Source organism: Zootoca vivipara, chromosome 1 (assembly GCF_963506605.1).
Source record: "Zootoca vivipara chromosome 1, rZooViv1.1, whole genome shotgun sequence".
Taxonomy (NCBI): domain Eukaryota; kingdom Metazoa; phylum Chordata; class Lepidosauria; order Squamata; family Lacertidae; genus Zootoca; species Zootoca vivipara.
This window is the reverse complement of record NC_083276.1, coordinates 117,464,194-117,491,425: the sequence shown is the minus strand read 5'-3', so window position 1 is coordinate 117,491,425 and position 27,232 is coordinate 117,464,194. Positions and strand designations below refer to the sequence as shown.

At 39.2% G+C, this 27,232-nt stretch overlaps 1 protein-coding gene across 2 annotated transcripts in view; it reads right to left on the bottom strand.

The window, feature by feature from the left end:
- Positions 1 to 1,505: 1,505 nt before the first annotated feature.
- Positions 1,506 to 27,232, bottom strand: part of TLK1 (tousled like kinase 1) — a 67,414-nt gene continuing 41,687 nt past the window's right edge. For both annotated transcript variants that reach the window (XM_035135535.2, XM_035135528.2), the window contains exons 5-21: positions 27,001 to 27,047; positions 25,359 to 25,445; positions 22,008 to 22,097; positions 20,252 to 20,344; positions 19,399 to 19,509; positions 18,301 to 18,437; positions 17,096 to 17,284; positions 16,118 to 16,184; positions 14,478 to 14,575; positions 14,082 to 14,163; positions 12,066 to 12,157; positions 11,886 to 11,975; positions 10,633 to 10,802; positions 8,996 to 9,131; positions 7,104 to 7,215; positions 6,741 to 6,848; positions 1,506 to 3,299 (exon numbers count right to left, since the gene is read on the bottom strand). In XM_035135535.2, coding sequence (XP_034991426.2) covers positions 3,123 to 3,299; positions 6,741 to 6,848; positions 7,104 to 7,215; positions 8,996 to 9,131; positions 10,633 to 10,802; positions 11,886 to 11,975; positions 12,066 to 12,157; positions 14,082 to 14,163; positions 14,478 to 14,575; positions 16,118 to 16,184; positions 17,096 to 17,284; positions 18,301 to 18,437; positions 19,399 to 19,509; positions 20,252 to 20,344; positions 22,008 to 22,097; positions 25,359 to 25,445; positions 27,001 to 27,047 — 1,886 coding nt within the window. In that variant the 3' untranslated portion in view covers positions 1,506 to 3,122. The remainder of the gene's footprint in view (positions 3,300 to 6,740; positions 6,849 to 7,103; positions 7,216 to 8,995; positions 9,132 to 10,632; positions 10,803 to 11,885; positions 11,976 to 12,065; positions 12,158 to 14,081; positions 14,164 to 14,477; positions 14,576 to 16,117; positions 16,185 to 17,095; positions 17,285 to 18,300; positions 18,438 to 19,398; positions 19,510 to 20,251; positions 20,345 to 22,007; positions 22,098 to 25,358; positions 25,446 to 27,000; positions 27,048 to 27,232) is intronic.

Sequence of the window (27,232 nt, the reverse complement as noted above, 5' to 3'; positions counted from 1 at the left end):
GTGTATCCCACAGATCAGAGGCAAGAGGATGTCAGTGTGATTTATGAAAGCTATTAGAGGCAAGAAGTCTTCCTTCAAGAAATGGAAGTCATGTGTAAATGGGAAGAAAATGGAACACAAACTTGGGCACAAGAAATGCAAGCAGACAATAAGGGATGCTAAGAAAGAATTGTCTAAAAGCACAATGTTGCTCCTCGAAGAACAGCAGCAACAAAATATTTAAATATATTAGTGGCAGGGGATCAGCTAGAGGTGATTGGACCCTTGGAAGATAAATGAGTCTAATGCTGTGCTAAAGGAGAATAAAAAGATTGCAGAGAAGCTGAATTATTTTTAATTTTTATTGTGTCAGTTTTCAGAGAGGAAGACTCGAACTGAAACTGAACTAACTTTTGCTGGAAGGCAGCTTGAGGAACTGAGGCAAATAGTGATGAGAGACCAAGTACTTGGTCTAATAGGGAAAATAAAAACCAACAAAACAAATTGCCAGGCTGAAATGGCATCTATCTGAGGATTAGACAAATTCATGGTAGTAAAGGCTACCAATGGCTACTAGTCATGATTGCTGTGCTCTGCCTTTTATCCTTACCTGTTCAGGTTGTAGGTTCCAGATTAACCACACACACATTTTGTAAGATTAGTGGGCGAATTCAAGTAAAACATCTTTAAAAGATCTCTAACCCCCACCCCTCTGCTTTTGTTTTGTTTTCTAAGTAAAAGAAGAACAAACACAATGAAGGGGCAAATGGGGTTGCTGCTTGTATTATTACAAAGTCTTCAACACATTCTGAAGTGCATCCTGCCTGGAGCTAATTCAGCTTCAAGTAAGACTGGTTCATAATCTCGGCACATTCAAAAACATCAAAATTGCAATATGAACTAGAGCAAGGGAGATCTAGGCAGATGTAGATCTGGTGTTCAAGCATGGGCTTATCAAGTTTATTGCAATTATAAGTCCACTGAAATCAAACAATGCAGAGATAGTCTATATAGCAACCATGCCTAGTCCCCAGTGAATCTCATCCTTGGTAAATGTGTAACCTCTTTTAAAGCCATCCAGGTTGGTAGACATCACCTCATGGAAGCTAATGCCACTGTTTTAATTTTGCCTTTGTGTCTCTCCTGAATTTCCTAGCATCCGGCTTCTTTCTATGGCCCCAAGCAAACACAGTACTTAGAAGTGAAGAAATTTGCACAAATGACTCCTGTCCCCAACTGCAATAATGTGAGATGTGGGTCTCATCCATGTCAGCTGCAAGGGGATCAGACAGCCCCAAATGACTTTGAAATGCACAGATCTCAGTGTAAGAAACTGCACACATCACCACTGTAGAACTTAGGGAAAGTAATAATACGACCTTGTCACTTGTACTGTGTCTTTTTCATTGTTCCCACATAATATATGGACTGCCTCCAAGATTAGAACTTAGTGGTCCGATCTGAAAACAAACAAATTTTCTATCGCCAATGCCCTTCACAATCCAAAGCAATAACTTGAGAACTACTTGAAATTCCAACTGTCATTATTTTATTACTGTTTTGGCTACATTCTCTACAATTTCAGCAGCATCTTGAAGAGACAGTTAATGTATCCTTATGTACAATGAAAACAAAATGGCTTGCAACATCAGAAACAAGAGCCACAGTTTAACTGTACAATATTAAATGGAAAAAAACAAAACCTGGGGTAATACAGCCTTCCTTTCTGCAACATGGACAAAGTTACGTACAGGTAATTCAGCGTTATGAATGTGACAGTCAAAGGAATCTTGTATGGGAGAGATACTGCATTCTGAAAAAAAGATTCTACCGTACAAGGCAGTTAGAAAATGTTTCACATTTTAAAATATCTGTACAGGCCACAAGAAACATCTCTTTAGAGGAACATCTTCCCACCTTGTAGACAGAATTTCCAGAAACCGTGAATAACCATAAACAACTTCTACATCTATTATCAACGTGCTCCAGCTCAGGAAACTGACTCGAACTGCACTGTATAGTTCCAACACAGATCAGTTTTACATGCCTTGATTGTTAATGAATTATCTACTTTTCAGTCTCTCTAGGACGTACAGTTGACTTGCACCTTAAGGAGGTCATTTGATTTATTTTATTTTTATTTTTTGCAAAAGCAAAAGCAACATCATTTAGCAGCAATTAAAAGCGCCTTCAATGAGACTTAAAAAAAATACAATATCCAATTAGAAAAGCCATACTTTAAACATTTGTACAGGAATAAGTTGCTGAAATTTTTTAAACTGAAAATATGACCTCTGTACAACAATTTACAATACAGTTAGAAGGGAATTTTGTCATTATCCTGCATAGAAACATTGAATATGACCTGTTTGCTTTTGGTTACATACATGGCCTTTGTAGATCCCTCTTCAAAAGCCTGGGCAGCGGATATCAGTTGACAACTCCGCTAAGTATCAAAATGCCATTTAAATAATTGAACTAGTTTCCAAACTAGCTTTTGCTACCTTACTTAAAATGCTATTTTTATCCCTTTGGAAATACAGTCATTCAACCAACGTAACAGTTATTTTAAAGATTTCTCCCCAGCCCCCAGAATACTAAATCACTTCTATCCAAAGAAATTAACATACGCAGCTGTGTCTCTCATTTTTACTTTGGTTTTTGAAAGGTTGACTTCTTGGGAAGAAAGATTCTTTATTTAGCTTTTTGTCCAGGCACTGTGCTGTTCTTCCGTGCTTCATTCCTTTTCTTCTTTATTCAAATAATGAAAAACTACCCTTATTAGAGCTCTCCAGTATCAACCAAAAGTGTTGGTAAGTATTAAAAAGGCTATTTACAGTGTTCCCCTCCCGGCAACATGAAAACACACATTTTCTTCAGTCTTAAAAACACAGTACATCTGCTTGGAGGCAACAGGCAATGCTGTCCTTCAGTGTTTCCAATGTGAGAGTCTGAAATGAATGTACCCTTCACAGACCATGATCCAGTCCAATCATAGAAATGACATTTGTAGAAGAGCCACAGTCTGAACAACCCCATTTGTTAAACTTGTGTCAAAACACCAATCCAACGCTTTCAGATGAAAGTCTGTTGCAGCAAAACTACATGACGATATCATGCAAGCCTTCCATGTTTAAGAAGCTTCAGTAGGGGATAATGCTGGATATTGGCGGCGTAGGAGATGCTGCCAGGCCAGTCATATGCAAGTTTCCTGAAGAATTTGATCTTCTCATGTGTGGGAGTAGGTAAGCATCGTTAGCTAGCTGATGAACATCAAACCGGTCCTCCTTACGGTATGCCAAGCAACGTCTGATAAATGCCTGCAGAAAGGGAGAGAGGGGAGGGGGGAGATTATAGAGCAAATTCTCTTAACAGTAAACGAGGTCTGAATCACCTCTTCTGGTGAGGGATCTGAGCTCTTTAAGGTAACTAAAAATAAAAGTGAAAGTGGTTAAGTGGGATTTTGATTCAAAATGGAGATGTGCTCATTATTTGATAACCCACTTACACCACAGAGTGAACTAGCAGTTGTCAGAAGGATGAGCTAAAAGTTTCTGATTTAGTTCAGATTTTGGCTCGTGCAGAATTTGTCAGATGGCTTTACACAAGACATTCTCAGTTTGAACCCCCATTCTGTGCCACACTCAAATTCTTGTTTAATCTGCAAAGATGCAGGCACTGAGATAATATGTGAATGCTTAGAGATGTTAATTTATACACTCCCAAACTTTTATTACACAAAGACACGTGTGACCATAAATGAACAGCCCAATGCTATTTGAAAATGTACGCAGCCACTGTGAACTGCAGACATTTCTGAACAGTCAAATTAAAGGAGTAAAGTTAGCACTAAACTGAAAGTGCTATTGTTCCAGCTTCCAATACAGTGGAACCTCGGTTTACGAACACCTCGGTTTACGAATTTTCGGTTTACGAACGCCGCGGACCCATCTGGAACAGATTAATTCACTTTCCATTACTTTCAATGGGAAAGTTTGCTTCAGTTTATGAACACTTCAGTTTATGAACAGACTTCCAGAACCAATTACACCCATGCTTCAGGTTAAGTACGCTTCAGGTTGAGTACTCCGTGGACCCGTCTGGAACGGATTAATCCACTTTCCATTACTTTCAATGGGAAAGTTCGCTTCAGTTTATGAACGCTTCAGTTTATGAACAGACTTCCGGAACCAACTATGTTCATAAACCGAGGTACCACTGTATAATTCTTGCTTTGTTCTCTAAGCGTGCATCTTTGAAAAGGGAGATAAAAATTCTGTTGTTGAACCTTACTTATATTATTTGCAAATTTAATAAATTAAGAATAATAAAAAAATTCTTCCAGTAGCACCTTAGAGACCAACTAAGTTTGTCATTGGTATGAGCTTTCGTGTGCATGCACGATACCTGAAGAAGTGTGCATGCACACGAAAGCTCATACCAATGACAAACTTAGTTGGTCTCTAAGGTGCTACTGGAAGGGGAAAAAATTATTTTGTTTCGACTACGCCAGACCAACATGGCTACCTACCTGTAACTAGTTAATAATTAATGTTCACCTTTCCACCAGTCCCTCCCTGATTGTCAGTTTTACATCTTTAACGTAACATTTGGGGGGGGGGGGAGAGGGCTGTGGATTATTTGCCAAACTAAGCAGAGATAAAGTTTCATGAAAAAGTCAATAGTTTTTTAAAATGTTATTCAAAAGCAAACCTCTAGCAATGGGGCTGGTGGTTTACCAGGCCTGGAATTTGGGAGAATCTGACAGCTGCACAGAATCACAGTGTTTTTTTTTAAAGCAAGTTTCATGATTGCAGGTGTGTTAGTATGCAGGCAATCTACACAAAAGGCCCCACCTTCTATGCGGTTGAGAGCTCATGCCTTGCAAATTGCTCCTCCATATATTTCAATGTCCGCTCCGAATCATACCTCACTAGCATCCTTCGCTAACACATATAGGGAAAATATTAGCAATTACGATTTCCCTTGTGAAATGCATGGAATATAATTTTCAGACACTAAAAATAAAAACCCAGAAAGGCATGACAGCAGGAGTCAGAGGTAAGTCCAAATGAGTAAACTGGCATTATCCATTTATCACACACATGTCTATCTGTCTCCTAAGGAGAGGATGTTGTGGGTGGGTGCCAAGCACAAAGAGTTCCCGCTTCTTGACAGGTGGCTGTGCTAACCATCAGATTAAAAGCATACCGGATTAATCCAAAGGACAGGCTCTATGAATGGTTAGTAGCCTGAGCAGTAAAGAACAGAATCTCCATGTTGAGGAGGTACCGGTAGTTCTCCTCCAATTTACCAAATGCCAGCCAAACTGCAGGTGACAGTGGTCTGTTTCTGTCTTACTTTTGAGTCTCTTCAGGGCATCTGGCTGACACTCTTTTCTACAGTGGCCTCTCCTTGCCACAAATTGCTACTGAAGGTCCAAGAACCCAGTGGAATGGCGTCCGATCCAGCAAAAGAGGGCTGAGGCCAGAATTGAAAACCAGAATGTTCCTGTGCACAGATGGGGCTCTTTATATCCCAGCGGGAGGACTGGATCAGATGTCACTTGACACACACCCACACCCACACCCAATTCAGCAAGGTAATTTTTGACACACAATTATAATCTACATGCAATAGTTTACCTATTTTCTTTTTGGAATCAACAAAAAAAAGGAAATATTTATATTTGCATTATTTAAGTAAACCAGTAACTGGGGAGGGGAGAGAATTACTCCCATAATTAAGTACTCATGTGCATAAATTGGAGCATGGGACTTGCTGAGAGTTTCTGGTGCAGAATTTTCATTTACTGATATCCTCTGCACTTACCGTATTTTTGCTCCATAAGATGCACTTTTTCCCTCCCAAAAAAAAGGGAGGGGGAGAGTCCGTGCGTCTTATGGAGCGAGTGTGAGAGCCAGAGCCCGCGCAAACCCAGAGCCCGTGCAAGGGCCAGCATAAGACAATTCAAGAAAGCAAAATATTTTTTTCTTGTTCTCCTCCTCTAAAAACTAGGTGCGTCCTATGGTCAGGTGCGTCCTATGGAGCGAAAAAATGTGGTGCATCACATTTTGTGTTAATGGAATCTCAAATTTTGCATTCAACATCTATCATTGGAACTTACAACGATTGTTCTAACGTGGTGATTGTGTCTTTGCTAGTTCACAATGACAAATACACACTAAAATTAGATAGCATTAATGACAGCAGTGTATGGGAAACTGATTCAAAGCACTTTTGGCCTCTCTAGAAGGAGAAGCACTAAGAAATGCTAAAGGATGAAATTATCGTAATTGTTTTATCCGCTTAGTCCTGCTGGAATATCAAAATTGATTTTAGAAATAGTCAAGAAACTTTAAATATCTACTACTACAATCTGGAATTTGTCTATTTTCATGGGTAATTAGTAATTTTAGGTAAGAGGACTCAAAAAAAACATTCAAGAATATGTATGAAAGAGTCCAAGAGCAAGATTTTCAGGAAATTATTACTTTTAGTATCTTATATTTTATAGTAAGTATGACCAATTTGATATATACGCAATGCAAATGATACTTTGAATTTACTTTCAGATTTATTTATTGACATACATGAATTGAAATATGGTGTGCTATTAAAAAAAACAACCACCTTAACACAAATTTTGTTACAATTTGCTTCAACGTTATCTTTTGACCTTAGCCCCGAAACAAAATCCACCTCGAGGTTGATTGCATCATATTCTAGCAGAATGTATACCTTGAGTCCATGAATATTACCTTGGCTTCATTGCTCACAACAGGCTTCACTGGGAACTGTACTTCAGTGGCTTTTAATATTGTATTTTCTTGAAGTATATCTTGTTGGGATTGGTTATGACCAAATGGCTGGAGAAAGGAAAAAGTTCAGACGGTGATTGCTAAATGTCCAAATATCAGTAAAAGAAATAAGCAACACCACCTTTTTTTATTCTAAAATTATTCCACTTAAAAACAAGTTCTCCCTGTTGGGAAAGAGCAAATGGTGGAGGCTGAAGAACCATAACTACTTCCAGAAATGGTTTTTTTTTTCCTTCAAAAAGACCACGTTGAAGATGTACTGAAATGCATGAGAAAACTCTATGTTTAAGCGTTTGTTTTTACCTTTCGACCATATAGACACTGGAAAAAGATTACTCCAACTGACCACACATCCACTTTGTTAGAAATTTTGGGTGGCTCTTTGCCCACAACAAAGCACTCTGGAGGCAAATACCTGATAGAAAAGAAGAAACTCAGTCACTGAAAACAGACACATTAAGAAGATTCCCTCTTCAGAGGCAGGCTGATTTTTGGAAGTATTTATGAGAGATACAGATTGCCAAGAATCTAGTGGTTTTCTCACATGTTTCTTATTTGTTCTAGGAATTTTTGAAAAATAGATTTACATGGTATTGGTCAATTCACATGATAACCTGTTTGTTAAGTTAAGCTCCATTAGACTCCATTTCACTTATGCATTCTGATTTCCAAACACTTCCCAGTTTGGGCAAAACATTGTTTGCTGTTACATCTCAACTGACAAGCTATGGTTTGTGTCTGCTCTACAAACCAGGATTGGAACCCCACAAACCAGGATTGGAACCCCACTTCAAACAGTGGCTTCCAATTCTGGTTTGGGTAGCAAGCACAAATCACAGTTAGCCACTTTAGGTGAAACAGATTATGGTATGCCAAACCGGGAAGTTATGGATCAGAGTAAAAAAGAGTGGGGAGCCTGAATTTCGGACCAGATGTCTGTAGTGTGGTTTGAACTGTAGTGTGGTTTAAGCTGCCTTTGAAAGCAGACAAGTTAGGTTAACATATAAGCAAACATATACAACTCAATAAAAAGGTAAAGGGACCCCTGACCATTAGGTCCAGTCGTGACTGACTCTGGGGTTGCAGTGCTCATCTCGCATTATTGGCCGAGGGAGCCAGCGTACAGCTTCCAGGTCATGTGGCCAGCATGACAAAGCCGCTTCTGGCGAACCAGAGCAGCACACAGAAACACCCTTTACCTTCCCGCTGTAGCGGTACCTATTTATCTACTTGCACTTTGACGTGCTTTTGAACTGCTAGGTTGGCAGGAGCTGGGACCAAGCAACGGGAGCTCACCCCGTCGCAGGGATTCGAACTGCCGACCTTCTGATCGGCAAGCCCTAGGCTCTGTGGTTTAACCCACAGCGCCACCTGCGTCCCCACAACTCAATAAACAGAAGCAATTCATTCACTATTATCTACATTGGAGAGATGCTGTTTCTGAAAATAATAATAAAGTACATAACAATTCCCATATTTCCAGTAGAAACCTTAACTACTGTACCAGATTTTTTTTTTAAAAAAAACCCCTACATTTCTGCCACTATCCATTTCTTCCATCAGTGATCAATACTGCATGTTAAACTACACCAAGTTCGCACTAAATGAAGGTGATCATTCCTCAGTCAGAAACCAGACAGTAAAACCTTGAGAATAATAATTAATAAAAGAATTGAAGATTAAATAACTACTAATCTCCATGCATTAGAGAAGATTAATTCTATAGAAGGAATTCAACACACCACTACAGCAATTGTTCCAGGAGTAGAAACATTTCAGCTCCCCATGCAGAACTATCCTCCTTGCGCCCCTGCCCACATGCTGCTCTTAGGATTCTTCTGACCCCACAAATGCAATTTGTTGGGACATGGGTGGAAAGCCCCATTGCACTAGCACAGGCAAACTCGGCCCTCCAGATGTTTTGGGACTACAACTCCCATCACCCCTGACCACTGGTCCTGTTAGCTAGGGATGATGAAAGCTGTAGTCCCAAAACATCTGGAGGGCCGAGTTTGCCTATGTCTGCACTAGCAGTTCACTCATGGGTAGAATCCAGACTTCTACCATCAGGTTATAAGCTCAAATAACCAACGAGAGCACATTCTTTCCATCAACTACATCCGTCGGCAGAGGTTTACAAACAGTTCTCACACAAGTAAGAAATACATTTGCCAAATGGGAAATAATAATATTACCAGTAAGTCCCAGCCCCTTGTGAAGTTAAGTCCATTCCATCCACACCATAGCTATCGTCATCCATTATTTTAGACAGCCCAAAGTCCGTAATTTTTATTTCTCCACATGCTGTTCCATCTACCAAAAGGATGTTTCCTATCAAGAGGGACAGAGTTCGTTAAAATAACCAAGCCTACCCCCAGCTGTGGTTCACAATCTTTCCATTGTGTTTAAATGAAGACAATGGCATAGCTTTATAGAACAGAAACACCCTAGTTATAGGCACATCTATGGTTCATTCATTTATTATATTTCTTATTACTATAGATTTCCTCCAAGGGGCTCAGGTTGGTGCTTATGGTTCCTTCTTCCACATATATTCACAGAACTGCCCCATCCTGTGAGCAGAGACAGTTGTGTCTCAACAATCTCTTGGAGAATTTGAGCCATAGATTTTCAAAGGACAGCTACAGTTTGGTTAAAGTTAATTCTTCCCAAGTTTTCATAACACAATCGTACCTTGGAAGTCAAATGGAATCCGTTCCGAAATCAAACCACGGCTTCTGATTTGCTGCAGGAAGCTCCTGCAGCCAATCAGAAGCCCCGGAAGCCCCGTTGGACATTCGGGTTCCAAAGAACGTTCACAAACCGGAACACTCACTTCTGGGTTTGCAGCATTTGGGAGCCAAAATGTCTTGAGTACCAAGGCGTTCGGGACCCAAGGTACAGTACTGTGCTAACTCTGCACCATGTAGATGCGTCAGATCTTTGTGTGTTTTCTGCAATGTTGGCTCTTTCAGTATTTTCCCAGTACTATCTCGTTTGCCTTAGCTAAGCTTGGACTTCTGAAGCAGCCTTAATGCTTTTTCATTTACCGAATAAAAAAATGTATTAGGTAGTGATCTACACAAGAACAAAAGACTCAAAAACTGTGTGAAAGAGGCATGTGTGCAGTATTATTTACCTGCATATTCAAAAGGAAAAATAATAATTAACTATACTTCTGGTTTACTGAAGGCAAATCATGCATGCGATTGCATGTGATGTTTTGCACCTCTTTATAAAGACTTGTGAGGTCAAGCGCATGGCACAAGGAGCTAAATGCTGCAAATATAAAATTATACAGATATCAAATATGTACTTCAAGCCACATTCAAATATGATGTTTTATTGCTACTTCAATCCATTTCTAATTATATTTAAGCACACAGAGTGGCTTAAGATACAAAGAAATCCTATTGCAGCCAAATTCATACAGAATATGGAAGACATCCATTGAAACAGCTCAGTGTAGAAACCAAAACATTAAGTAGTGGAGTGAGGGGGCAGAGTGTGCAAATTTGCCTTCAAAGCAAACAGCAGAAAAGAGAGAATTAGGTGTGTGCAGCTAGAAAAAAGAAGAGTGTGATTAAATGAAGCAGTGTGATAAAACTAAATTCTCATTTTTGTTAAGGATTAGAGACAACAGAGATTAAAAGAGGCACCACTCCTGTATTCCAAGCCCTCATACCATAAAAGAAATTCAAGGCCAATGTGAACTCAGATGGGTTTAATAAAGAAAAACAGAGGCAGGCGGTACACTAGTAAGAATTAAGAGAAGAATGTGTTTTAGAGATATAATATACAATGTATGATGTCCCCCCCCATTCTTATTTACCTGGTTTAAGATCATAGTGTATTATAGGTGGCTTAATCTCATTGAGATATCGCAGTGCATTTACTATTTGCATTACAATGGACCTAGCTTCTTTTTCTGTCATTAGTTTATGTTGCTTGAGATAGAAATCTAAATCGTTGCCTTCACAATATTCTAATACTGTACAAAACCTAGAAAGGGAAAAATAAAAGTTAAGATAAGGAAACAATGGTTATTTAACTATTCAAGCATACAATGGAAATATGAACATCATTTCTTTGCATTAATTGCACATTTTCACTTAACTTTTATTTATAGTTTTCATTTGTATACATTTCAATAGTTTTACAAAAATTGTAACATTTCAAACAATTCAACTTCCTCCTTTCTGCAGTTCCTTCAATTTGTTTTATCATTTCCTGTATATCCTAAATTAACTTATCCTTCTATTTATTTATTTTAATTCTATATTCTTTTTAAAACTGCAGGTTATTACAATAATCCTGCCAATGTCTTTATCTGTTTCCAATTGTGTGTTAATATTCAATAAGCATGTCCATTCTTTAATAAAAACTTGTTATCTTGATTTCTTAATTTTTCTAGTAAGTTTTGCTTTCCTCTTGGGAATTATAGGGGTAGAACTACCTAAACAGTATAGAAACTTATTTATGTATGCAACCACAACTGCAAGAATGTTACTTGCCCAGAAATGGAAAAAAGAAGAGGTCCCGATGAGAGAGGAATGGATACAAAAACTTTTTGGAAAACGCAGAAATGGTGAAATCACATTTTCACTTTACAAAAGAAACAGGAACAATCTACAATGGTACCTTGGTTGTCAAACTTAATCATTTCTTCAAAAACCAAGGCGCGGCTTCCGATTGGCTGCAGGAGCTTCCTGCACTCAATCGGAAGCTGCGGAAGCAGAGTTGGACATTTGGCTTCTGAAAAACGTTCACAAACTGGAACACTCACTTCCGGGTTTGCGGTGTTCGGGAGCCAAGCTGTTTGACAACCAAGGTACCACTGTACTTGAACAATAATCAATGCCACAGCATTCTGAACATCATACTAGAGAAAATACTGAGCCAGTGAAGCCAAACACCATGAAATTTAAATCATACTTATCTCCAACCAAAAATGTTCCTGAAGGGTGGTCTTAATTTCTAACTGGTGTGTGAGAGGGGGGGGGAGGGAGGGAGGGAGGGAGGGAGGGAGGGAGAGAGAGAGAGAGAGAGAGAGAGAGAGAGAGAGAGAGAGAGAGAGAGACGTACGTATCTGTATCCAGGGAAAAGTAGTCATAGAGTTTTACTATCCTTGGATGATCAAGTTCTTTGTGTATTCTATACTCTCTGCAGGCGTGCCTAGAAGACATAGGTAAATTAATCACAACCACCAGAACAGTTTTAATTTGTTACAAAGACCAAAAAAAGGTGTTTTCTTGAAATGCTTACTTATGGTAGTTTTCCTTTTTCTCGTCTCTCCAGCTTTTGTTAAGCTGGTGTATCTTCACAGCAGCATATCTTTGCTCATAGAGATCAAAAGCCTGTAAGGAAGGTTGGGGGGAAAGTAGTAGAAACAGATTTTGTAAAATACGAGCCACAGAGAATTGTATTTATTAACATTTCAATATAGCTTGAGGGTGCAATACATCATATCTGGCCCAATAGTGGGGAAAACCTTGAATTTTTAATTGACTGTTTTCTCAGGAGCTTTTCAGGAGCGAACATACTACAGTCATACCTCGGTTTAAGTACCCCACAGACCCATCTGGAACGGATTAATCCACTTTCCATTACTTTCAATGGGAAAGTTCACTTCAGGTTAAGTACAGACTTCCGGAACCAAATGTGTGCTTAAACCGAGGTACCACTGTATTGTTAATGGTCTCAGAAGAGTCAGATAATTTGTCTGGCACCTTTCTAATTTTTGCTTATTTCAACAACCAGGACACTGTACATAATCTGCCTTTGGGGCCAAATAAACCACCCTCCCAATCACTTCTACACATTGAGAGATGGCCTGGTTACTATCTCCTAGTCTGAACATTCACTTCAAATAGAGTGATCAGTACTCGTGCATTTACTAATTCAAAATACTAAAAAGCAGTTGTCATAATGAATAAATACTGCTTATTATTAATTGGCCCACAAGCTTTTCCTTGATCGTTTCCAGATCAAATACTCAAAGCAGGTAAACATTATTTAAATTTTACAGATTTGTAACCTCCCCCGGTCTATGAGAAGGCAACAAAAGCAGGACATGAATGCACTCACAGGCATCCTGGAATGAGTGTACAACTATCCTGATGGGATAGCTTTATTCTCCTTCAATTTGTCTAATCCCCTTTTAATCACATCTTGTCTTGGCAGATTGCACAGTTTAACTATCCACCATGAAGTAGTATTTCCTTTTTATCTGTTCAGTGCCTCCCATCATTCAGCTCCCCTGGGTAATGCTTGATCCTCGTCTATCTTTATGAAAGAGCATGCATAAAATCCTACAGACCTCAAATATTTTCCTGACACAACCTTTTCAAAGCCCCAACCATTGTAACCATTCCTCACAGGAGAGTTGCTCCAGCGCCCTGACCATTTTGGTCACCCCTTTTCTGACTGATTCAGACTGCAGAGGAGCACACACTAATAGCCTGGTTCACGTGGTATGGTAGGTAAACCAAACTATAGTTTACCAGGATTGCGGGTTCCTGGAGAGGCCCTCACAGCCATTTTGCTCTTCCTCCTGCACTGTGGTAAGCCAAGCCAAGGTTTGGCTTAGTGTGTCATCCGAACTGGTTAAGCTCTCTCCTCGCCAATGGCAAGCTATAGACAAGGTCTGGTTTAATGCAATGTGCAGACCAAGGGCACCACATGTTCTTAGCATTATGAGAACATGTTTCAGCAAGCTGAGCACTCCTTCACAACCATCTCAGCACAACTGTAAGGGGACACCAAGCTTCAGTTTCAAATAACCTGCAGTTTAGCATGTCGTTCAAACTCTAAACTGTGGTTAATCTTAACTATGTTTCCTTGAAACTAGCCTCCCTCGTAACGCTAAACCATGGGAACGCTAAACCGTTCAAACGAGGCCCAGATTTCTGAAGATAAATTCATGCAGTTTTCAATTGCATGTACAGGTCACTTAAAGAAAAGTAGGCACCAGCTTAGAAAAGGCATTCTGCCTTCTCTATGCTTATTCCAATACAGCGCTTTGCAATCCAAGCTTGAGCTGAAAGGTTTGGGTATTCTCTGGACACAGATTGATTGACTTTTATATTTTTCTACCCTGCTACCAGTTTTTAGTTGTTCAGGAAAGCCTGGAGAGGTTATTTTTTATACTTTTTAGTTGATATAGTTTTGTTGTTTAAAATGTTTTTCAGTGAATTGGTTCTAGAGAGGGTCACCTATGTTGGTAGGCATACATTAAAAAAAATAAAATAAAAATATTACCAGCCAAGAAGAGGACATTACCTTATATACTTCACTAAATCCACCTCGACCAAGTAAATGAAGTAACAAATATCGCTCATTTAACGTAGGATGATCCTTGAACCTTATTATTAAAAAAAGAAGCAAGAACATTGGTCAATGAGAAAGGCAAGTACTTAAATTTAATACTAATTATTTTTGTGTATACAAAAAAAGGAAATACTGGAGTGCAGTATTTCATTTTTATATTTCTGCATCATAGCAGTACTGATTCAACTTAAAATACATTCTATGTTGTTGTTGTTGTTGTTATAAGTGTACTGCTAACATAAAAGCAAGGTTTTTCAGAGTTGCAGCATGGATATCTGTGTGTCATTTATTCCAGAGCGAGTGAAGTTGAGAAGAGTAAGAATGCAAGATTAAAATCTAGTGCCTTACTGAGAATTATCTTCATTGTTTATTCTTTTCAGCTCGCGTATGTGAAGATTTCTAACTCTTTCCAGACGTTCAAGTTCTGCTTGTATTTCAGCTTCTTCCTGAAAATCAAAACAAACAATTTATGAAATCTCAAGGTTTGTTTGTTTGTTTACTTTTTATCCCTCTCTCAGCTGTTAACTAGGGAATTGTTTATTTCAGGATCTCAACATTTGAAGGAGAAATTGAAAGACATACACATAATTCACAAGATATTTCCTCCTACAAAGCCTCTAGTTGATGTTTTCATTTTTTTTTCTTGCAACAATGAGGATAGTACCCAAACTGAAAGACACAACCAGTTTCATAACTAAACAAGTTCAAAAACCTTTGTGCCTGCCTGGTCATGTAGAGGCAAATGATATGTATAAATGATTTGTATGTGGGGCAGGTGATGCATATAAAGGATAAGCAGAAAATTAAGCTCCAAAACCATTGGGGAAAATTTTTTTTGTCTGAACTCTATTTAAAAAAAAGGTGATGATGTCAGGCGAACCTCTTTGGGCACAGCATTCCAGAAATGGGAAGCCCTTTTCTTTTGTTGTTACTTTCCACACCTCCCTTACAGGGGGCATATGGAGAAAGGCCTCGGGTGACAAATGCAGGGTTCAAGTTGGTTCATGCAAAATAACTGACTTAAATCTAGTTTCCTATGTGTTATACTTCATATATTTTCTTAACGGTGGTATAAATCCAATAATCTGCAAATGAATTAAATTTTCATATTTGAGAAATTATCAAATTGGCTTTTCAATAAGAAAAACCGCCTTTAAGCCAATGTATCTGGTAGAGGACATTCAATCAGTTTAGAGATTGACTATAAGGTACACACACACACACACACACACACACACACACACACACAACAAGTTGTTTACATTTTTTAAAAAAAGTTTGAATGGAAACAAATGTTTTACTTTTAAAAATCAATCTTTATCTATTCTCTTATGGGATAGCATTTTTCTCAAGAGTTGAAAGAGCAACAAAACAGATGGCAATGTTTTTCCTGAAGAATGTTCTGCTGCATAATGCCTTTCTTAGCAAATAAAAGCTTCCACTGTGCAAAGAGGAGCAGTATTCTGAAAAAAGGTCCATTAAGCTGATCTTATTAATTGAACAATAAGTTTACCACTGCTAGTTTTTAAGTACAAGTACTGAGTATACAGTGTAGTGTTTGTCCCAAAAATGCAGATTACTAACTTTATAATGTAACTGACACATTCTTATAGCAACTGTTAACATTACCAAAGGGTAATTTATGGATACCTTCCTTTCCTCATTCAAAATGACAGCATGGAATTTTGATTAAAAACTAGACATTTAACAGAATGGCTATTCTTCATGGTATATAATGCAAGACACAAAATACTGACGTTTTCACAAGCGATGCAAAATCACCATACACCTTTCAGTTTAAAAGTGACATACAACTTTGACTATCTGAGCAGCTCTATATAGTATTTCAAAGCATGCTCCAACTACAGGCAAGGTTCTTTCAGTCTTAAACAGCTTACTTGGATCTTATCTATAACTAATGGGGTAGAGTCTATGGTTACAGTATTGTATGATCAGAAAAAAGATGCACTTTAAACCATTAAACATACCTTTTTGAGATGTCCTAGTCTAAGCTTGAAAATTTCTTCTTGCTCATGGTATTCTGCTAGTGTTAGCCTGCAGGAATTACCATAGATAACAAACCATTTTAATCAAAAGTTGCAGACGAAAAGTCACAGTACGTTACTAAAAGTTGAATGGGAAAAAACATATTTAATTTCTGATTCATAACACAGAAAGCCAATTCCTCCAGCATCTTGTAGAATCCGCTACATTCTGAATGACCGGAAGCTTAATGTGGAACAAAATGTTCTGATACCAAAACTGTATCCACACTCCTACCTAAAAGATACAGGGAGGTATCAAAGAACAGTGAAATTCACGCAACTCCTCTTTGGTGTTTGAATCAAATGCAGCTGATGTTGCAGTATGTGCTAAATGCTATTGGTCTACAAGGCATCTTATATGACAAGGCATCTTATATAACAAAGGATGACAAAGAGATATTAGGTTTCTGTAATAATGTGGAACTAGTGCAAAGTCATGTCGCATTTATAGGAATGAGCAACAGATTACACAGTGACGTTCTTAAATAGAAAGGGTACTTGATGCCAGAAGGGTCTGAATTATTGATGTCCTAGATTCAGAAAGTACCAGTTTGGGACCCAAGCTTTAGTATTCATTGGAACACCTACGTATCTTACACCACTTTGCCGACTCTAAACCAAAATGAGCATCGTATACAAAAATCAGTTCCATCCCTTGTCATAACTAAAATACAGAACACAGAGGGCAGGCTTCGGAAATGGCCCTATAGAGCTCTGTAGGATAAACAAGCAACCTGCAATTATCAACACTTTTGGAAGACATGCATCGTTGGAACACCCCCCAAGCCACAACACCAGGACCATTACAAGCAGGGAGAAAGATTCAGCTTCTCCAACTTTGTGAACGGCTACAAAAAGGTGGTTGTGAGCACCAACATGACAAATACTCGATACATAATTAGAAAAGGAGTATGAACTTACAATTGTGGTAAATTGGGTCTAACAAACGGATCGTTTTCTGCTCCATTGACAGCTTTGTTTTTCCTCTGCTTAGGTTCTGAATTGGCAGAGGGCGCCTGAGAATTATTTGTAGCAGGAGGTTTTCGCTTTGCCAGAAGTTTTCTTTGCCTCTCTATATCTTCCCTTTGTTGATTTACCCACTCCTGTTGCCTGCAAACCCAAAGCATTGTTTTAAGATGATTTTCAGAATTTATATATTTTTTAAAAAACTGTTTTAACTCTCTTGTGGATTTAAGCTGATTTCCTAAAGCAGAAATGGGGAACCTCTAGTCTGCGGGCCAAATTTGACCTGGCACAGGTCACAGGCCCCCAAATATCCTCCACATCTCCATAATAAGCCATGTTTTCTTCATTCAAATAACTGAATTACAATAGTTCCAGAAGCTTGGCTTTTTTATTTAAAAAATTGTGCAAGACATATGTTAAGATGTATAATCCAACATGCAAAGTAGTAACTTAGTTAATAAGGGTTCTCTGACATATGTGCAAACTTGAAGAGGCATCCCAAGCAATCTTCTTAACTAAGGCTTAGTAACATTACTACTAAACCAGATAGACTACACATGACAGCCTTCTATTCAAACTAAGAAATTAAAATGCAAGAATTCTACTTTTCTTCACTCTGATTCTACCTATACACCTTCTCAGTCATTCTCTGCCAAGTCTCTGCTAAATTATGTTACTGAGGCAACTTTTTTTTACCAGCAACTACAGGCTCTCCCTCTCCTATTCCCTATTTTATGCTAGTGGAAGTGCAGTCAAGTCAACTAGGTTCTCATTTACTTGTTGCTGCTCCTTTATGGCAAATAAGCACACCGATAGAGCACTTCATAAATTGTAGATGCCTGGGTCAAGCTGAGTCATTAATCTACAGTGCCCATGTTCTAAAAGTCTGCTTTCTTTTCAAGACTCACTGAGAAATGCATGCAAACCTACTCATGTGTTTGCTTTCAAAATCACCAAATGTAAGAAATTCAACAGACAGCTGATTAAGTCAATTCTCTACTGTACTCTTGAGATTTCCTCTGTTTTCTTCTTCTTTTTTTAAAAGCCTGAATACCATGATGTATGTAAAAAGTAAACCCAAAGCCGGCAGTTTTACATAAAAACGTCCACTCCTTGGAGCTAGTAATTACGAACAATTTAAAAACACAATATTGACTAACTTCACAAGATTCTGAAATGCGAAGCCATCTGTCCACTGTTCGGTAAACGATGCACCATGTCGAACTGTCGTAAAATGCCCAAGGCGTAATCTGTCTTGCATACTCTTCTCTCTGCTTGCCAGCTTTTCTTGTGTGCTCTAAGGAAATCAAAAATATCACCAGTTAGTTTTAGAGCCCTTCCTTCTCAGCAACGGGTTTTTGCCACAAGAAATGCAACACTGACGCTTATTTTGTTGCACAAGGATCCAAGATACCTTCCTTCAAGGCTTCTATTTTGTGAGGATATTGCATTTTCCTCAGCACTGGGGGAGGGGGGGGGAAGCAGCTCACCACCCACCCAGTTAGTACATCAGCTGAGATTGCTAACGCCGAGCAGAATGCGGTTGCTTTGAGTATCTCTGCAAGTGCCTTACTGGTTTGTGCTTGTGGTATCAAGCAAAGCAAATACGAGAGCGCTGAAAGCTGAAACCTTCTGCATTCTTTATTAAAGCCTCCTCCTGTTCCTGAAAAAAAAAGACTGTATTCTGGACAGGTTTGCTACTCTCAACGGAGGCGAGGAAAGGGTGCTATTTCTACTTTGCATCAGAAGAAGAAAAAAAACCTCTTCCAGTTTTCTAAATAGTTTCAAATTAAGCCTATTTTATCATGACTCTCCCTCATACCAGCTTGGAATTTGATCCCAGGACCCAGGGATCTATTTCTGTGTTTAAATACAGCACCGTCAAGGTAGTAGTTCTTCTACCCCTTCTTACATATGACCATAACAACCTCCTCTCATCCATTAATTCATCGACTTATTTCATCCTGGAGGGAAGATCTACCTATGAGACAAATCCATGCATCTGCCCCCACCTTACACAGTGCCCCTCTCTTGCTGTGTGGGAATCAACCCAGAGAAGCAGTTTCCTGCACTGCTACAGTAAGAGGGGGACACAGAGGTATCTGACCCACCTTACTGCTGATTGGATCAGGTTTTTACTGAAATGACACAAACTGCAGCTCATGCCATTGCAGTTTAACCTGATTTACAGGATTAGGATGACAGAGTATGCTTCGCTGCGGATACTGAACAAAAATATATAACAAAATCCAACTTACTTTTTCAATCAAAAGCTTCTTGCTCATTGAAATGCATTTGTTTAACCTTTCTTTGTATTTTTCAAGTAGCTTTTGTTGTTCGTCTATTTGTCGCCGTAGGTCACAATTAGCCTGAGAATCAAATGAAATTGTATTTGTAACGAGTGGGGCCCTGCGATCAAATGCTGCAAAGGCCGAATGCTTCTAGAATAGGGTCTCAGCAGCCCTATTCCATCCTCCATCTCCATTTCTCATTTATTCTCCATCCATTCCACACACACACAAACAGCATTCCAGGCTCAGTCCTCACCGGCCTGTTTTGGAGTTCTCCCCAGCTTAGGTTGGGTGACACACTTGTGTCCAAATCCCAGCTATATTAAAAATAGTTCACTTTTCCATTCATATCTTTGGGGCAACTCTCCCTTCCATCTCTGAGGACACTAAAATAGCTTCTTTCCTCCTCCTTTTCCAGCTACTCAGTTCCCCTTCCAACCTAATCATCTCCCCGCCCCCTTGCTCAGTCAGTTCTATACCACTGAGTTCTTAGGGCTTTTTTCCTAAAGATTTTTTTTAGCATGAACAAATCACAAATACAGGAAACGAGGAATGTCAATTATAAATTGCATACATATAGACCCAAAGTCGTGCCTTCTCTATCCCCAGGTATTAAAAATATGGTATCAGTCCACCCCACCCCAGCCCCCAAAAAGATTCCTAGAGTTTGGAGGATGCAGTATTATAAGTATCTTGGCAATCATACATTTATATGTCTTTCTGATAGCTTAAGTCAAATGCAATACAAGTAATTTGACATTTTAAAAGCAGTGTAAGTAACCCTATATTTCTCTCTTAATCTTACCATTATCACACTTACCCTGAGCAAATCGTCTATACGACCTTCCTTCTTTTCCAGGTCTTGGTTTTTATTACTTTCAAGTGCAGTTAATTTCAACATTGTGAGATCAGTCTACATTAAAAAAATAATAGTAGGGAAGTGGAAAGCAAATATTTATCAAATTCCATCAAAGTTCCATCAGAATGAAGCCTTTTAATTTACCACTAACTTATTCACCCTAGGGCAAAAGAGTAAATACTATCAGAAGCCTGAAGAGTGGCAGCTCTAAATTCTTCCCTTTCTTAGAAGAAGGAAATGAGCAATACTGTATGCCTTTTGTATAATCCAGATAGTGCTGAACTGGGTTTATGCATGACTCAAGAGAAGAGGCAGCACCGGTCACTGCCATGCCAGGTTGCACAAATGGCTATGCCACCTTTCTGTCTTGAGTCCTGCAAGTTAAAAGAGAAAACCAGCGTGAGGACCACCTCACCTGGCAACACACTTCTGCTGCTTCACAAGCATTCTGGACCTAAGGGAATCTGTTAAGTTGCAGCACAGAGAGCCAATGTGGTGCCCACCAGATGTTCTGAACTACAACTCCCATGTTCCCTGACTATTGCCCTTCTTGCTGACTGGGATTGGTTGATGGGGGCTAGAGTTCAAAACCTAGAGGGCACCAGGTCAGCTAACGCTGTACAATTGGACTACAGTTCAGTGGTAGAGCACATACTTTGGAGGAGCTAGAAACTGAGCCCTTCCACAGGCAGAGAAGGCTGTGAAAGAATCCTGACAGCTGCTGCTTGCTAGTCAGTGTGGACAATACAACTAAATGAAGAAATTGTCTGAATTAGCACAAGGCAGCTTACTTTCCTGTGAATTTTAAGTTTGTGTTATCTTTGCATGGGTGGCGCTGTGGTCTAAACCACAGAGCTTAGGGCTTGCTGGTCAGAAAGTTGGTGGTTCGAATCCCCGCAATGGGGTGAGCTTCCGTTGTTTGGTCCCAGCTCCTGCCCACCTAGCAGTTCGAAAGCACGTCAAAGTGCAAGTAGATAAATAGGTACCGCTCCGGCGGGAAGGTAAACAGCGTTTCCGTGCGCTGCTCTAGTTCACCAGAAGCAGCTTAGTCCTGCTGGCCACATGACCCGGAAGCTGTCTGTGGACAAACGCCGGCTCCCTTAGTCTATAGAGCGAGATAAGCGCACAACCCCAGAGTCGTCCGTGACTGGACCTAATGGTCAGGGGTACCTTTACCTTTACTTTACACAGCCTTGATAAAAGTTACCTGCACCCTGCTTTTCCATTTGAATCTCGCTATTATGCATTTTGTGTTTTTTACCTTGTATTTTTATGTAGTGAACTGCCCTGAGATCTATGAAGGGCGGTATACAAATTTTAATAATAATAACTTTTGTTGATGTTTTCATTTCCATTTATCAGAATCTCGAGACCTTAAATCCCAAAGCATCTGTTCCTGAAATTGTACTCTCTCTCTCTCTCTCTCTCTCTCTCTCTCTCTATATATATATATATATATATATCCCCCTAGGAAGATCATGTGTTGTTATGCTGGGAATGGGGTGTAAAATACAGAGAGAGAAGAATGGCTTGCTTCTACTTACTCTCAATCTTTCACTGTAACAACAAATACTTCAAGTTTAGTTTTAACCACCCAGCACCTTTTCTAAGCAGCAGTTACAAACCAGAACTGATGTGTATGTGTGTAGAATAATGAAATAGAATGGCTTCATGTATTTTCAGCATTAAGCATAGAAGTACAATCCAGAGTGCTCACCTGAGTAATTTTAAATGACAACTGCTTTGGTTGTGAAACAGGGTGGTCCCCAAAAGATAATGCAGTAGGAGAAGGACTATTCTGTCGAACCTAAATATGCACAGATAAAATTTAAGATTTACATGTAACTGGAAAGCAGAAATAAGAACGAAGTAAATTGCCTGGCCAGACATTGTCCTCTTTCACCCTCCTGAAACCTGAAATGCTTGGAATCCACTGTAGCCAGACCATGAATAAAAACCAGCCATATACTGTATTTCTTCTACTACAAGCAATAAGTACCTACAATTGGAATACACATGGTTTTTCATTCTCCAGTACTAAAAGCTACACTATTCCGATCTCAGAGGACTGAAACTTCCTCATGGTACATGAGAATATTGTCTGCAGGGAATGTTACGAAGTCACCATTTGCCTCTGCCACCAATGTCAGAACTGTCCCCAATTTATTTATTTTGTAATGAACGGGGGGGAAATCATTCCATGCACCTTCAGAGAAAATACCATTTCAAACAGTCTCTAAGGCTGTTGTATAAGGCAACTGCATGGATACAGCAACATAAATTGGTCTCTGAGAGACAGCACAGAATCAAGGGACCTCTGTATCTTCCACCTCACCCCTTTTGCATTGGACAGGTTCCGTTCCTCAGGTATTACCAATTTATTTTTCAATAGACTTGAGACTTGTGTTTGTAAATGTGCTAATTCTTAATGGAAACACTTTTATCCTGCATCACTATCCAAATTCTAGCAACCGGTTACTTGTCTCAGCAACTGCAGAGACTTTGCAGACAACAGGGAGGAAGGCAATTAGGGGAGCCACTGCTGCATCTTCTAATACTTTTGGTACACAATATTATTTCAAAGACTCTCACTACAAATTATAGCTATTGGAAATTAACAGCTCTTCTAAAAAAAATGCTTGGAGACACTTTGTTGGTAAAGCTGTTTTAACAGGCAACAACGCATCAACTACTAGATTGTAGCTGACACAGGGTATGTGAACAAATATATTTCACCCCACAAATGATCAGGGAATATTCTTCCTTTAGATCAGGCATCCCCAAACTTCGGCCCTCCAGATGTTTTGGACTACAATTCCCATCTTCCCCAACCACTGGTCCTGTTAGCTAGGGATCATGGGAGTTGTAGGCCAAAACATCTGGAGGGCCGTAGTTTGGGGGTGCCTGCTTTAGATGGTAATGGCTGGTTAGAGTTTCCATACATCTGGGGAAACCTGGACATGTTCCCTTTTGGGGGGCCAACATGTACATCCGGGCAACTTTTTACATTTTAAAGGAAATGTCTGGGGTTTTATTGGGGGGGGGGGCGCTTGGGCTGACAGCAGCTGAGGCTGTCCTCTTTTTGCTCCTCAAGATATGGCTACCCTATTTGAACGCTTCATTTCTGAAGCAACGCTACACAAAAACACCAGCCTCCCTAACTGCTGTATCAGAAAGGGAACAGTTAAGCAATGGCAGACCTTACCTAGAGGTTTCTAAGAAATAATTTAATAGAATAGTCCAAGGACAAGCATGAATTGCTTCTCCCTACTATTTCGTGGGGACACAGCAGAAGGCGGCTCTCTCCCACCTCTGACGCAGAGACCTAGGAGATGTATGGGGAAGAAAATTGCTCATGGCGTCGCTGCATCTTTGACTGGAAAGATGTGCCTCAGACAACCCAAACCAAAATACATGGCGGGAGGGGGAAGTGTCCTGAAATACTTGTTTGGAAAAAGGGGACTGACAATCTTCCAAATATGCATAACTGAAACCCCTCTCAATTATCTTTTAGTAAAAAGAAGAAGTAGGAGGAAACACTCTATTTTAAAGAAAAAGCCAACCTGTGTGGGGTTTTTTTGTTTTTGTTTCTGTAAACTGAACATGCCTGTGGATTCTATATAGTTACAAGAAGGAGCAAGAGGAGGGGAAGAAGAGAAAAACATTTCTTTCATTCCCAAGAGCTTTGCCTATAGCAGAATTGAGGGAGAAATACCAGGGGAGTAATCCAGACCCACTGAAGACACCATTGTTTCGTTAGATTAAACGTGCAGAGGTATTTAACTGGAATTGCTTCAATTTTCTCAGCTACTAGAAGATAAAAGTCTGAAGCTTTTGTCAGTATTGGAGTAGGACCGGGAATTGGGGAAGGGAAAATTCTCCTCAGTGAGATATAGTAACTTGAGATTTAAAAATGTCTCACGTTTCTCTAACCGGGTACAACTGGATGTGCGTAATCTATTTTACCATTCTAGATTGGACCTTCACCTTCTTACAAGCTGCATTATCAAAAATCCAGCTGACTACCTGCAGGTCCCTCTCCACATTAAAAAATTTAATAGGCTATATTTTTCAAAGCAGATAAGGAGAGGGGAGTACTCTGGTTTCTCTTCAGATTTTATAAGGAGGGGGGCCAGAAATGTTCTGGCAATATTCTACCCCAGTGCTCAGCAAGACAGGACTGCCATACGTCCAGAATTTCCAAGACATAACTGGAATACAGCAGTCGGAAACAGTGTCTGGGCGGAAATCACTGGATTTTATTTTATTTTATTAGCGATTTTGCGGCTGGGGGGAGCTCAATAACTTTGGGCAAAACTAAGAAAATCTCAACAACTTTTGCATCCGGATTTTCACTTTTGGAAACATGGCAACCCGACAGTAAAAACCTGTTCCCACGTTCAAATGCTCCTGCCAATTATTTCCAAAAAAGTGCAAGCGTAAGAACTGACAAATCATGGAAGTTTGACACTTTGAATAATTTTATTAGGCAACATTTAACTACATACAGGTATGTCTGCTCACCCAATGGGACTTCTTTTTCCTCCCCTAGACCCTACACCTCCCACACTCCACAAAAATATGCTCCAGAGAGTTGAAGGATAAGTCCCATCATGCAAACAGAAATCCATTTCTCAATCACGTGAACATCATTGGATATACCCCATTAAGGCCATTTAAAAACTTCTAACATTACAGTGTTATTTATGATCTGGATCCGCCCCCCAACATGTGGACCTGCAGAAAGGAGAAACAGAACACTCCTATCACACTGCCCGGCAGAAAGACTCAACCGCTGGTTTCTATGCAAGCATACTGCCAATAGGGAGGCAAACAAAAAGTAACAATACAATAAAAGCGGTTGTTGGTGTTTTTGCGTGTGTTCTAAGGCAGGGTTGGGGAAACAGTGGCTCTCCAGATCATATTGCACTTCCAATTTCATCAGTCCTGGTCAAACGTTCCCTGTTCTAAGGGAACAATCTATCAAAGCACTGCCTCTGTATGATTAGTTTTGACTATCATAAACATTTCTGAATCATAAGCTTATAATTATACAGAGTAAACTTACGGAAGAAGGGGCAGAATGTGAATTTTGAGGAGAGCGAATCGCAGGAGGCATTCCTCTTACTGGGCTAGACCCATTTCCACCTTGGTACTGGAAAAAAGTGAACGAATCAATTATATGCTAACAGAAAGGTACTAAGCAAAATTCAGATTATGTAATCAAATGCAATACCCTTCAGAGTGATTTGCATGGGGTGTGTTGAGACAAACTTGTTTATCATAACAGCAATTCAACACTCAACAATTCTTCATTTTTATTTCTGTATAAAAACTAATTGCCCATTAACTGATGCTTGAGCAAAACTTAGTATTACTGCCATTATAACTTTTGATTTAAGGCAAAGGCGTTCACTTTTGCAGGAGCAATCTCCAACTTGTACATTATTAAGTTTGTATCCCATCCATCCTCCTGAAAGAAACCCGGGGCAGCAAACAAAGTAATGGAACAATACTATTAAAATAAAATAAATACATATTTAAAACATTTAAAAATATCAAGGGCCTCTAGAAACAGCTAACATAGAATATATACTCAATAGCTTCTTGAGCAGGCATCCCCAAACTGCGACCCTCCAGATGTTTTGGCCTACAACTCCCATGATCCATAGCTAACAGGACCAGTGGTCAGGTAAGATGGGAATTGTAGTCCAAAACATCTGGAGGGCCAAAGTTTGAGGGTGCCTGTTCTTGAGGGACACTACCCTGGAAAAGCTACCAGCAAGCATAGCTTACCAACAAGCACAAATGAGGGGGGAAAGTCTTTGGAAATACTTTTATTTCCTAACTTGCTTAATTCAATATTTCTTGAAATTCTAAGTAAATTAATTTAAAAGCAAAAAACTAAACTGTTGAAGATGTATACAGTATTACAGTTAGGAAACCAGGGATTGTCAAATTTCACAGGAAAGGCATGCAAAATTTAACGGTAGAAAGATTGTGCAATTCTCCCATAACTGAGAAATCTATTAAATAGTGCAGAATGCCATCAAGTCTAAATATGTAAATTAAGGAAGCTGCTGACAATTTATACACTTGATACTAAAACTGAGGATATTAGCAGCAGCCCGTTTTTCTACTGATGACACCTTTTGCTCATTTGTTCTAAAAAGCACATTGTAGTAGAGTCACATCTCCTACTAGGTTCCATTAGTCTCCAGTTATGACTATATGTCTGAAGCTTTTTCACAAAAGCAATGTTAGAAAACTAGCAACTGCATGACTGGGTCACAAAATCCATATTGTTTTAGCTCTGTATAAATTTCCAATTAGCATAGCCTGAGAGTGAAAGGACAGCAACACTACCTGGAACTTCTAGCTGGAACTGTATGGTTTAAGTACAAAAAAGTCAAAATGCACCCCAATTTATTCAGTTTACCAGTTTTAGAAGACCTGCACTAGATTTAGTGACAACCATCTTCTCCCCAACAAAGTAAATCAACATATAGATAGTTTGAGAGAGCATTCAAAAAGGGATTAAATAAATGTTTGTTACCTTATGCACTTTGGGATGAAGAAAAGAAAAAATGTTTATACACAAAATAAAAATAAACAACCAAATACAATAGTTTATATCCCTCAGAAAAAGCTACATTTGATGTATGAAACAGAAACAACGTAACTAGAATATAGTGAAATCATAAACTTACTTCAAAATAGTCACTAATTTTGTGCCCACGTGCACCAATGTTTTTCCCTAAAAAAAAATCATCAAAAAGATTAGAGAGACAATAAAGCATATAATTTCTGCTGTGCGATATGTAGGCTGTAAGGTATTGTTTAATTTTAGCTTCTCACAGATTCTCGTTAGCTTGGCAAGTACTTTGTTTCCTTAGATTAATCTTTTAGGAATGTCTGAACAATCACTTTTTCAAAGACTAT